The 14,249-nt window shown below is 34.4% G+C and overlaps 1 protein-coding gene across 3 annotated transcripts in view; it reads right to left on the reverse strand.

The window, feature by feature from the left end:
* Positions 1-14,249, reverse strand: part of LOC111512344 (sodium channel protein Nach) — a 67,141-nt gene that overhangs the window by 22,966 nt on the left and 29,926 nt on the right. For all 3 annotated transcript variants that reach the window (XR_012467310.1, XM_074182644.1, XM_074182645.1), the window contains exons 2-5: positions 8,777-8,977; positions 4,460-4,616; positions 3,690-3,820; positions 379-475 (exon numbers count right to left, since the gene is read on the reverse strand). Coding sequence is in view for 2 of the 3 variants with exons in the window: in XM_074182644.1 (XP_074038745.1) it covers positions 379-475; positions 3,690-3,820; positions 4,460-4,616; positions 8,777-8,977 (586 nt within the window). In the remaining variant the exon portion in view is untranslated. The remainder of the gene's footprint in view (positions 1-378; positions 476-3,689; positions 3,821-4,459; positions 4,617-8,776; positions 8,978-14,249) is intronic.

Raw genomic sequence — 14,249 nt, forward strand, 5'->3', positions numbered from 1 at the left:
CAAACGGGGAATGTAGAAAAATCTATTTTTTTATAACTAATTTGATGCAGGTTAAACAGACGAGTATTCAATGGATCGATTGCAATACCATTCGAGGTTCGGCTATGCATTACATATTTTAAAAACAATAGGAACACGACGTTTGAGTTATTTATAAATAGTTTGAACTCACCTTGAATAATTTAAAACTACCATTTAGCAGGTATAGGAAAAAACTGGGATTTTCTTGTTTCGTTGAAAATACCACAACAACTTTGTTTACATTACTATGAATTACGCACTGAGAAAAGGTTCACGATGAACATATTTCAAGCTGTGTTTTCAAGAGGAGAGAATATATTATGTTCAATTTATTTGTAAATGTTAATAAATAAATACCTTAAGCGGTAGCGTAGGATCAGAGTCATATCTGGCATAGCAAACCCCATTGAGGAAGTGGCATTTCAATTCATTGGACGTTTTTGGATTACTTGCACTGAAAAAAACAGGTTATCAATGATATAAAGGATGCAGATGCGAGATATGATAATATATGGCCAAATCTTGATGATCATCTGCAAGGGTCTAGTGTGTTTTCGTACAATAACTTGTGTGGCACAAGAATACTCTGAAGATATTCGCATTCAGGTAAAATAACATTTTCAGGTCCGCATACTGACATCGCCTCGAATTCTTATTAATAAATAAGAACAGATTTTTTGAATTCGGATACTTGAAATTCCTCATAAATATTAAATTATCATATTAGAATATCATAACGAAAATTCCTAGGAAATAATTTCAATCACGCAATTTTACGAAAACTTTTGTAATGAAAAAAAAAAATAATAAATTGAAATATTTCTGTACAGAATATTCATGGATTTTCACTGCCATAAAAGTGAAGAAAATTTTGGTTGAACGACATTCAGATGAAAATATTCATCTGCTCTGCCAATATAAATTTCGTTGATGAATTTGAAAGAAATAAATTTACTTAAATAAACCTGAAGGCTGTATCGAAGAGAGATACTCATATACAGGGCGGGTCAACAAGATTCCATCAGATTTTTTGAATTCGGATACTTGAAATTCCTCATAAATATTAAATATCATTAGAATATCATAACGAAAATTCCTATTAAATAATTTCAATCACGCAATCTTACGAAAACTTTTATAATGAAAAAAAAATTAATAAATTGAAATATTTCTGTACAGAATATTCATGGATTTTCACTGCCATAAAAGTGAAGAAAATTTTGGTTGAACGACATTCATATGAAAATATTCATCTGCTCTGCCAATATAAATTTCGTTGATGAATTTGAAAGAAATAAATTCACTTAAATGAATCTGAAGGCTGTATCGAAGAGAGATACTCATATACAGGGCGAGTCAACAAGATTCCATCGGTACATTGCTATCAGGATAAACAATTTATTGAATTGCTCAATTTTTTTTTCGCAGTCATATCAATAAATACTATCTTTCAAAATTATTCTCTCGCATACTGGGTGATTCAGCCGAGCGTGGCCAACCCAAGTTATATTTTTTTGAATAGAACACCCAATATATGAATACGTCATTCCATTCTATATTTTTTGAAGCTCTCTAAGGAATTATTTTTTCCGAATTTCCATTGCGGCATTGCCAAGTTATTCCAGAAAGACCTATTTTGCAGACAATATTTTTTTAATTCAACATCCGCGTGTTTACAGCAGTTAAGTGTATTTTTTTTGGAATAGTTTGTCAACATCACTATGATAATTTTGGAAATCTCAACTTTCAAGAAACAATATATAGGGTGCTCGGAAAAACCGGTTATGTTTCATTAACACCTTGTATTTTTTCATTTGTATGAAATGTTTCAACATTTCACAACATTTTTATCAGAAGTATACTATACGAAAAACAGATATTTTACGAATTCTAACCAATTTTATTAACTATTGTAACCACAAAAAAATCATTTATTTACGTTCACTTACTCAAAATATTCTCAATATGAACATTAACGCCTACCTTTTTTATTGAATAGATGAGTAGCAATTTTTTCACATAACCTCAAGATTCATGTGAAAAATTCAAATAACCAAGCCTTTTGTTTTTTAATTTTCTTTTTCAAAAAATAATTTTCTATGAAATTTGATGAAAACTCACTTTTGTATGTCCCGAATACACTGTGATTAAGCAAACTGTGAAACTGGATGTAACAGTTTAAAAGGTGGCTTTCGAAAATATGGTTTAGAATGCACAAATTTATGCTCAAATTGTCATGGTATTAAAATTGCTTCAATATGGAAGTTGATGATTCAGACAAAATTGTGGATGAAGTACCAATGCAGACTGGAAATAATATTGGAGACAAGGAAGGTGATGGTTTTGAAGATATCGAAGATCAACTAGAATTGGAAAGGTTTGTCAAATCTATCGATGAAGAAATGTCATCGAAGAGACAAAAACTAATGGATAAATGATTAAAATTCAAGATGAGGTATTTATAAATAACAAGAATAACATTTAAAAAAAATTATGATCAATAACGTAATCAGAATGAATAATTTTGAATTCAATAGTACGATTTACATGTAGATTTATATTTTATGAGATTTCCTATGACATGAATGTAATTAGAATTATATGAATACACTTTTTTAACTGAATTAAACTGCAGCAATCACATTTTTTTGATGAAATTGTACATAATGATTGAAAAAAAAATTGAATTCGAGTTTTTTTTTTTGATATTTTGCATTTTCTGAGAACATTTATTATAGTAATGTATTTTTTTATACACCATTTTGACGCGAGCATTTTTGATGAATAATTAGGGTGCTTTTTTGATATTTAGTCGAAATGAGGTGAAAAAAATTAATATTTCAAATCAAATAAATTACAGTGTATTTGGAACATGGAAAGGAAGTTTATTGAATTTTTCACATAAATTTTGAGGTTATGTGAAAAAATTGTGGATACAAAAGTTGTAGATTTTTTCATTGTCTACAACTTTCCCATTCAACTTTTTTACATACGACTTGTAGTTTTTCCGGAAAAGGAGATTAACTTTTTTTCACCCTTAAAAACTACCCCTTCCACTCCTTGAACTCAGATCACCTATAATTCATTTTATTTTCAATTTTATCATATTATCAACCTTTTCTAATGGGTTTCATCCTACTGTTATTTTTTTAGGTTGAAAAATTATCGATATGATATGATAACATCAAAATACATTGTTCTGTGTCGATTAATTTGTCGAAGGTAATATATAGTAATATATCTTGGCACAATTCACGTAGATAAAACACTGATCATATCAATTATCAGTGATTTAGTGAGTTTTTCGAAATCAGAATACATAGAATGGAGTAATAAACTTAATTTTTCAGGGTGAGTAAATTTATACTAACTTTGAAAGTGAATCGAATCTTTCATATATTGAATCGAAAAGATAAAGTCAGTTATATTATCCAGATTTCAGTTACTATTTGAGTGTGACAGAAATGTTGAGTATGCAAAAAAACTAGTGTGGGCATTATTCAAAAAATATTGAGAGACTCGCTAATGGGTTTTCATATATTGAATTCGCTAAATTTCCCACTTTCCCAAGAAACTCATCAACACATCAACTGAACTTTTTGAACATCAAAAACTCAAAAACTGTTCATGATGGTCTTTGATTTTTATGGATTTTGATTTTCACTCACTTTGGTGATAGTAACTGGACGAATTTTGAATTAAAAGTAAAACAAATTCCAACTTCCGTCATTATCAGTTGCCAATTACTCTGGTAGTTTCGTTCTATCGTCACCAAAGTTCCGGAAAGGTTTGGATGAACCTGAAATATGAAAATAATAATAATACAAATAATGGATACAAAAAGTTGGGAGCTTATGAGTCTGAATTATGGGTCAGATATAAGCAATCAAAATACGAAATGAAGGACAAATTAAATATTTTTAATTTCGCCAAATTCACAACAAAATAGTTGAAATTTGGCACGAATATGTCTTTCAGTACACTCAACTCACAAAAATATTTGTTTTTAAAATGATTATTTTTTTGATGAAGTACGATATAAAAATCAAATATCGTTAAAATTGACCTTCGGGACGCATTCCTGGAAGGGGGGTTGTATTAGTGAATGTTCAAAATGGCACCCAAAAAGTATGTTATTTTCGAAGCGTGTTTATTATTTTTGAGTCTCAGCTCAAATAGTAGTCGAGATGATTTTTTTTCTTCAAAAATTCGGCAGCTCTTCGAACATAAAGGGTCTTTCGTAAATAAAAAAAATTTAATCTAAAACAAAATCACGATATCCAGAAGAATATTCTAGTTAAGATAAACGTTTTATAACTAATTACAAAAAAGAAAGCATTCTGAACTTTGCAACATTTTTGAAAAGTGTCATTTTATATGTCGAAATCATAAAAATATTCCTGTAACATTCCGGAAGATACTGCAATTTTATTCTTACCTCCACTGCTAGTTGTCCCATATCGACATCCCTTAAAGTTGGATCCTTTTGGAAGGGAGTCAGCAAATCAAAATTGTAAAATGTTGAGTTTGTTACAAGCTTGACAAATTCGAGGTAATACGGATACCTTTCATCCTCAGGGGTCAGTCGCCACCTTCTTCAATGATAAAAAATAAATTCAAATCTTAATTCGTGAACTGACTTGTGATGAGTACTGAAAACATTCAACATTTGAATGGCCTTCATATGCCTACCAAAACCGGCAGCATGAATATAAGTTGACACACTGATTCTATGAACATTTTTGCCTAAAAAATGTTGAATATTTTCAATCATGCGTTCAAAGACGAACTTGGAAAGTGGGTATTTTACATTGTGTGAGATTAAGAATGAAGGAAATGCGGGAGATGCATGACATATCCCTGATGTGATCACTTTAACCCCTTTCCCATGTTGAATTTTTGTCAAAAACTCTCGATCTACGGCACTACCCATTAACATAGGTGCTGAGTAAAAGTGATACTGCTTGGCAATGTCAAATTGGTACTTCAATTGTCAATGTTATTTAAATTTGGAAACGAACTGATATTAGGTGAAAGATTTGTTACATAACGATGAAACAATTTTAGATCTGAATAAAAGACGAGCGACAGATTTTGATTCTTGCTCCATCTATCAGCATGTGTACTAAGTTGGGTCAATCTCATTTTTCGCGTTGCCTCGCGAGTTTTTGATAAAACAAAAAAGAAACCGTTTGAACACACACCTTCATGTGGCTCACAAGTCACTCATTGAGTTCTAGAGTCGAATTGAGGTTATTTAGAAATATTTCAAAAGTGATTTTATAGATAGTAACTACTAACCATCTTGTTGACTGATTATATATAATATATAATGAAAATGTTGATTGATTATTTTTCTCCTAATGACATTTTTTGCTAACCAGTTCTGTAATACACTATCATCAACATTTCACCGATACTGAAATTTTCAGAAATTTATGAATTTTCAACAAAATGTTTTCGCATGTTAATTGAGTTTTTTTTTAAATTATGTGATACTAGTTGTTACTAGTATATACGTCTTCGCCCTCGTAGAATTTGGTTTGTTACATTAAGTTTCGTAACAGACCATTTTAAACAAATAATTAAAATATTTTTTTATTAACCCAAAACTTCTGGTTTCGAACTTCAAAACTGACGAAATTCAATGAAATCTTTGAACTCCAATTTTTCCCTCTTGGGATGGAGACTCCTGATTCCCATTCTTGATGCTTATTTATGCTATAGAAAGAACTTGCTTGCATATTTAAAGATTCTAGGTTCAGAAGCTTCGGCTATATGTTAATATAAGAGCGGCCAACAGCTAGTAATTTATTATTTTACTTTAAAAATACAGCAACTGAAAAAATATGCCAACTGCACTAGGTAATGGATAGATTCGAGAATCGAATTATGTCACTTATAAAGAAATTCGCAAAACTAACACAACCGTCAACGATGTCTGCCCTCACGCGTCTCCCTGCGTTCGGGTCACGTTCTCGGCGCTTCATTGCTTGAGCCGCCCTTTTACCCCCGCGCATCGTTTCCCGTCGTCTTACAGTAAACGCGATGCGTAATGGCATACTGCGTTACGTCAATTAATCTTATCGTGATTACTTTTGAACGATTCGTCCAAATTACTTAGTGTGAAAGACAACGTTAGTCTATATTGAATGCTGATTGAATCAATTTTTATGAGAATTTGACAGATATTCTAAATTATGCATTATGAAGAAAATATTCAATATAATTGTATTTATGGCTCAGTATTTTGCATATAGTGGCTACTACATAAGAGGTAGATATATACTACAGCGAACTTTTATTAAGAAATTCAGAATTATTTAAGATAAACAATCTTAAGGTACACTATTTGCATATAACTACAACGGTATAGCAAGAATTGTTTCTAGTACTTAATACTTATCGTTATATTATGACCTAAATTACACAAAACCTTTGTAAACTGTAGCCTATATGTTATTTCGACGTATGAGCTCTATTTATGTGGAGTTTCATCTAAATCCGTTCAGTCGTTTAGGCGTGAAAGAGCCACAAAAATGCATACATGCATACATACATCCATCCTCACAAACTTTCACATTCATAATATTAGTATAGATTCATTTTTATTATTTTTACTTTTAGATTCACTCTGTATGCTGCGAAAATGTCTATACTCGAAAGCTTATTTTAATCAAGTAAACAGATTTGAATTTAATTTAATGGGAAGTGTGAAAAATATATTGAATTGTTTAATAAGTTATGATTTCTTGAAAAAGTATACCTTTCATTGTTAGTTTGGAATGTATTTCAGTTTCTCAGTTTTCAAATACAAGTTTTGGTATGTCACACGGTAACAGTCTTCTCTCTACATGTACATCATTCACAAAATAATCATGTTTAACACATACACGTACACTGCAGTTACGATTCAAAAGTCATATAAATTAACTGATCAAATCAAATCACTGCAATCGAAACAACATAAAATGAATAAACTAGTGTCCGACCGAAAGTTCGGTTTCGGTCGAGTTTCGGCAAAAAACGGGTATCGGCTAAAAACGAGTTCTGGTTTAGTTTCGGTTTCGGCGGCAAACCTGCTGAAACTACGACCGAAACCGAAACTGCAGTCGGGAGTTCTCGCGCTGTGATCGGTCACGTTCGGCGCGACGAAGACATTTTGCCGCGTCCACGTGCCTAATCATGTCGTGACTTGTGACTTACTTTATGATTTACTTTGTTTATTACATAAATATTAAGTACCTATTGTGATATTAGGTAACAACTTAAATAAGTAATTTTATGTTTAATATTTTTGAAAAATCATTGTAATATTCAAAGGACGAATCTACATCTAGGTACTCAAATAAACACCTCACCTATTTTAAGTATTTTTAAGGTGCAATTAATATTTTTTCTTAAATAAGGGGTTGTTATGTTGATTTGTTGGGTGGGGCCGCTGAATATGCTGAGAAAATGAAACAGCGGAAATACATTTGTCTGGAAGATCGATATATTTTCTATCCAATTGCCATTGGTTCCTTTGCTTCCGATTTTTTCAGAGATATAGGTCAAAAACTAATTACAGTAACAGGCGATTCTAGAGCAAGATCATTTCTTATACAACGAATCAGCATTGCAATTCAGAGAGGAAATGCTGCATCAATCCTTGTCACCATTTCTCCTTCTCAAAGTCTTGATGAAATTTTCTTCAGCTCACTAAACTGGTATGATAATACGGATTTTTGAATGGACTCAATGATGAAATGTTTGAGCTGAATGAGTTGGTTAAATATTATATTAAAGATGAAAAACCTCTCGTTGACTCTGCTTTGAGCAATGATTCATATAATTTATGGAACATAATAGAATCGAAAAATAAAGGACATTCAACCAGAAGGATCGACTTCACCAATACACCGATAAGTGACATCTTCGGGGGGCAACTAAAGTCGAACATTCATCGCAACGTGGACCACATTACTGAGAATACCCAGCCTTTCCTCACACTGCCACTGAACATTGAAAAAGTGAAGACCGTCAGAGAAGGGCTTAAGGTACTTATCTCCAAGAACATTTCAGAGGAAGTGACTTCGTCGAAAACAAACGAGAAGGTCGAAGCGTGGGAACAAATTACGCTCTGCAAACTTCCCGTTATCCTTATTTTGCATCTGAAGTTTTTCAAATACAGTAACTACCGTTGCACGAAGATAATCAAGGCTTTTGATTTTGAATTCGACTCGAAGTTTGATTCGACTTTGATATCGTCGGAAACTCAGTTTCCAACAGACAGACAATACAAGCTATTCGCCGTCGTTTACCATGAAGGCAAAAATGCTTACATTGGACACTACGTGTCCAATGTTGGCATTGAAAAAAAAATAAGTAAAAATGTCGAAGACTGTATAATGTTGTTACGACCGGTTTCGGTCGTAAAATCCAGTTTTGGTCCGACACTAGAATAAACAATCCTTGCGATTGCCATCACAAGCATATTCAGATATTTACAGTTTTGAGCAAATTCGAAATTCTTCATTTTGCATGGGAAAAATCAATAATTCGTGAAAGATTCATTGTGCTAATATATTTACAGATGGGAAACATCCATTGTTTTCCACATATGGTATCGTCATCAATTTGAGCCTGAAATTTCAAACTCCTCAAACAGGTAAGTTGGGACATATTAACCAGTGATACAACACATTGAAGAGAAACAAACATAAGTGATCCTCAACTGCTGCTACTTGTCTCATTTCCATTGTTATTAACTCACCTGTAAATGAAGGATTCAGCTTTATTTAGATCAACTTTATTTATGAAACATCCTGTTGCGGTGGGGAAGTGATTATTCCAGTTCCTGTAATCTTTTTGAATTGACACCACTGTCGGATTTGCCAAAAACCTGCTCAAATTGGATATCGACACAGCTACAGCTCCTATGGCGGCGATGAGAATTACAAGAGTCCATAGTAACCTAGATAACATACCAATATGTTTTGTGAAGTAACTGAATTATGTTAGTTCACAGTTCTAAAACTATAATTGTGTTAAGGTGATGGACAGAGTCAAAACGTTGTATCCATGATCCACTACATATAGCTGTTTCGATCTGCCCTTTATTTCATACCTTATTTCAGTTTCATTAATTTAAATCATCAAACCCTGCACAAAAAGAACAACCGGAGCTGAGTTGTGACCACGTGTTTATTGGCACGTGTTTATTGGCAGATTTTCTATATAACTTTGTTTCTCAATATCTACTATTCCCTAGAAATCAATGATAAATTTCAATTGCTTGACCTCCAATCCCAATCGAGGAGGTGTTCAAAATTGAAAATATGCCCCAAAGGTAATGATAAGATTGATAACTATTCAGTTTTTCTTTTCAAAATAGAAATCAAAAGGCGTTAGCGATTCTTCGTAGACAACTATATGTGAAATTAGCCTTATTCCGTTTACATTCACCCAGTCTGTATCATGTTTTCCACGTTGAGATTCAATTGTATATGACATTGTTACGAATTCGGACCTGGCCGTCGACGAGGGCACATATCTACCTATTCAGTTCTGAAAGTGTACCGAGATCAATGAACAATAATTATACTAAGAGAGATAAAGAACACATCGAAAACTATTCGAGTAGGGGAGACCGGGTACAAAAGGAACGGCGCGGCGGGTCGAAAGTAACAAATGCTCTCTAGGTTTATCCAATGGACGAACACCGCTTCGCCGCCGTCAGGCGACAACCGAGAGCGCTCTCCTCAATAATCTACATTCAGTCGCCGCGGCACCACGCACTGTAAGGTTGTGTGACAGGATGTTACGTATTTTCACAAATCAAAAAAGTTAGGTTATTCGACGTATTCTTATTAAATCTTAAAAGGATGATAGTGATGTAAATTTTTGCATATCCGTTCTTGATTAGAGTGACTGTATGTTGCCTGAATTTATTTTTGTGTAGCACGTTTCGTTTTAAGGTTATGTTGCACGTTTTGACAAAAAAAGTGGACGGGTACAAAAGTAATATGTTACTTTTGTTCCCGTAATGATTGTATTATCTATTATATTTATAAGCCAGAAACAAATTCAAAAAAACCGGTAAAGCTGAAGATTGAAATTATTACAAACCTCTTAGAAACTTCACTAAATCTTCTATTGAGCGAGAAAAGAAGGCTTATCTAGAATATATTGCCTCTAATAATAACCATAATTACTCTAGAGATCTATGATTGAAACTCAAAAAACTCGATATTCACAATAAAAAACCTTTATTGAATCTTCCCTCCCATTTATGTGATCCTAACAACATGAATGATTTTTTTATTGCTTCGCAACAACGGTGTAATAAGGTTGACCCAAATCTGGAACAATTTTACAGTAATAATGTGAATGATTCTATCACATCATTTCTTGAATTGACATTGATCACCGAAAATGAACTGTTAACCTTCATGTCACAAATAAAAAGTAGATCAACAGGAATAGATGATCTCGATAATTCTCTCTTAAATCTCTGTTGTCCACCTATAGTGCCCGTTATTTTATATATTATAAACTTTTGCTTGGAGAAGAAAGTTTTCCCAAGTATGTGGAAGCAGTCTATCGTAGTACCAATACCCAAAATTAAAGAACCTACGGAATTCAAAGACTTGCGTCCTATAAGTTTTCTTCCATTTCTTTCTAAAATTTTGGATAAGGCTATCGCTCAACAGTTGAGAAACCACCTTCACAACAACAATGTACTTCCAATTATGCAATCTGGTTTCAGACCAAACTATAGCTGTGCTACAGCTTTATTGAATATATTAGATGATATCGTCGCAGCATCGGATAGAGACGAAATCACTGTCCTACTATTGATCGACTTTAGCAAAGCTTTTGATACATTGAATCATCAATTACTTCGATCTATATTACATTATAATGGACTTTGTCAAAGCACTTTGAAATTTTTCGATTCATATCTTTCACATAGACAACAAATTGTTAGAATGGAGAACCACATGTCAGATTTCAAAAATACTTCTTCAGGTGTCCCACAGGGTTCAATCCTTGGACCTATCCTCTACATAATTTACACCTCCCATTTGACAACCTGTTTGAAAAAACTCAAATATCATATGTATTCTGATGATACACAGTTGTATTATTCTTTCACTCCTGACTCTGTACAGCAAAGCGAAAATATCATTAATGACGATTTGAATCAATTCGTTAATGTATCAAAGAAACATGCTCTGGAAGTTAATAATTCCAAATGCTGTATGATTGTATTTGGAAGGAAAGTCGCAAGGTCGAAACTTAGAGATCTGATGAATGAACTCAAATTCAAAAAACATACTCCAACATTGATTCAAAGAGCATTTGGGAAAATGAAAGTATTATACCCTCATAGGCATGTCTTGAGCCTAAAAACCAAATTACTCATTTGTGATTCGTTGATATTATCTATTTTCAATAAAAATGAGCAACAACGAATTCAAAGAGTTCAAAACTCTTGTTTGAGATTTTCATACGGTATCAAGAAAAGAGAACTGATTTCTCATACACTCAAAAAAGCTAGGTGGCTGAAAATGTACGATAGGCGGACTTTTCATTCTTCGACATTATTTCACAAAGTTATTGTCAATAGAACACCTCCCTACCTCTATAACAAAATAACTTATCGAACTGATATTCATAATGTGAACATCAGACACAAAATGATCCATGTTGTTAGACACTCCATAGAACTATTCAAAAGGTCATTTACATATACGATAGCTGAATTCTATAACAACCTACCACCTTCCTTTCGGTCGAAATCTGTTTCAAGTTTCAGGTACTGCCTGAAAAAACACCTTCTGAAAAATCAATAATACCCGAATATATTCTATGACACATTGGCTCTTGTAGGCCATAGCTAAAATATTTGTAGTATCCTTATGTTTGTATCGATATCCGCCTCATGAATTGAATGTTGTACCCGCTATCACAATTCAAATTTTATTTTAGGTCCTTTGTTATTTTTTTTGTTTTTCATCTTTTTCATTTTTTTTTTGTAAGGTGCAAGAGGAAGAATGAATTCTGTTCAATCTTGTATCCTATTGACAAATTTGTATTTTGTTTTTCTCCATATTGTATCATGTTATTTCAGCTGTCAATGAATTCATTTTTTTCCTACCGTAGTGTGCGCTGGTCAGGCCCTATCCCCCGAAGCCCCGATACATTCGGGAGGGCGCGCCAGCATAATCAACCAATGACCACTCTCCACACCGTGGGGTAAGTGATCATTGGGTCCGAGAATCATGTGTCCTGAGCAAACGCAGTGAGCCAAGAATGACAGCCTTCTGCATCTGTGCGGCTAAGATTTCTGCCTTAGTGCGGCAAGCCGGTATGATTTTGAGATTCGAGAGTAGAGAAGACATCATTCCACCAAGGACACCAACAATCAGAACGACCATCTTGACAGAGTGATCTGGATAGAGTCTGCGGAGTTCGAAGAGAAAATCTCGATATTTTATCCGTTTTTCCTCCTCTTTTCTGACGATATTCGTCTCGCCAGGAGCTGAAAACTCCACGACAAATAAAGTTTTGGTCTGGTGGTCGAGAAGGACTGCATCAGGCTTATTAGCTTGTATGAGCCTGAGGGTGGGGAACGAATAGTTCCAATAAATTCTGCACTTCTCGTTCCCCACAACGGATTCAATATCCCCCGAGCGTAGGGCAACACCGGTGTCTCGTCAATACCGTAAGAGTGCCGTAGATGGTAATATAGCACTCTTAGGGCTGCGTTATGTCGATGGATATAGGCCGAGACCGCATATGCTGGACATGCTGAGAGCAAGTGCATTAGGGTTTCGGGCGCCTCGCAGCAGGCCCTGCACCTTGTGTCAGGAACTTCTATACCCATCACGCGACTGCGGTAGACTAAGGTGTTGAAGACACCATCCTGGCAAGCCATGATGAACCCCTCAGTTTCCGACTTCAGCCCACTCGACCTGAGAAAGGCGAACGTCAGGCGCTTTGATAAGCCAAGGTCTTCAATATTATTGAAGAAGACACCATGCATTGGCTTATCCCTGTGTCTCCGCAGAAGTAAGATGATCTCTGCGGCTTTTATCTGAGCTTTTTGCTGAACGGGTTCCAACTCGGTGACAGAGTTGTAGTCACCTCGTTCAGTTCATCAGCTGCTCGAGCAGCTGATGATGATGAATAATAATAATAATAATGATTATTATTATGATTATTATTATTATATGTGTGCTTTTACTTCAACAGAGTGCCGCACATAAGAACTACCGAACGTGGAACTAGTGTATCGAAAAGCGGCAGAAGAGCATTTCAAAGATGGTGAAAAATTAGAGGCCCGGCATAAAAAAAATGATGTTTGCCATGTAGATTATTAAAAAAACTAAAAGCAGGAAATACTAGCGTAGTTGTGGGTTGCGTCTACCGAATTTGTACTAATAATGAGGAAAGTAATTTACGCGACTATTTAATTGAGTGATCTGCAGTGTATTTTGGGCTCCATCTGGAGTAACTAAACTGGCATACGAGTTAGCGATTGAAAATGGAAAAACATTTCCTGAAAAGTGGCACGATAGTCGAATGGCGGGTACCTAAGGAATGGTTGACGGGTTTTTCAAAACGACACTCGAGCCTGTTTTTGAGATGTCCTTAAGCAACAACTCTGTCGCGGGCTTCAAGTTTCAACGAGTATAATGTGGGTGAATTTTTTTGATAACCTTGCTGAGGTAATGGATAGGTACCAACTCGAGCCAAAAGATATCTGGAATATGGACGTAACAGGGGTGAGCACTATCCAAAAACTTTGTGAAATTGTAGCTCAAAAAGGAATTAAACAAGTAGATGCAGTAACCTCAGCAGAGTTTGGAAGATTTGCAACTAGTGATGTTGCCATTATTGCTCAAGGAGGACACATCCCGCCTTTTTTCGTATTCTCACTGAAACGATTCCAAAACCACATGATACGTGAGGGTCCTTTTGGTTGTGCTAGAGATGGCAATGCTAGCGGATGGATGCAGGACGCATAATTTTTACTGTTTTTCCAACATTTTAAAAAACAAGTCAAGCCTATAGTTGAACTGCTCGACAACCATGCATCGCATATATCTATCCTAGCTCTAGATTTTTGTAAAGAAAATGAAATAGTACTGCTATCGTTTCCACCCCATTGCACACACAAACTTCAGCTTTTGGATAAAGCAGTTCTTGGGCCATTTGAGAAAATGATAAACATCGCT

This window comes from Leptinotarsa decemlineata, unplaced genomic scaffold (genome assembly GCF_025532065.1).
Source record: "Leptinotarsa decemlineata unplaced genomic scaffold, Ldec_3_MD MMD2_tig00026328_RagTag_RagTag, whole genome shotgun sequence".
Taxonomy (NCBI): Eukaryota; Metazoa; Arthropoda; class Insecta; order Coleoptera; family Chrysomelidae; genus Leptinotarsa; species Leptinotarsa decemlineata.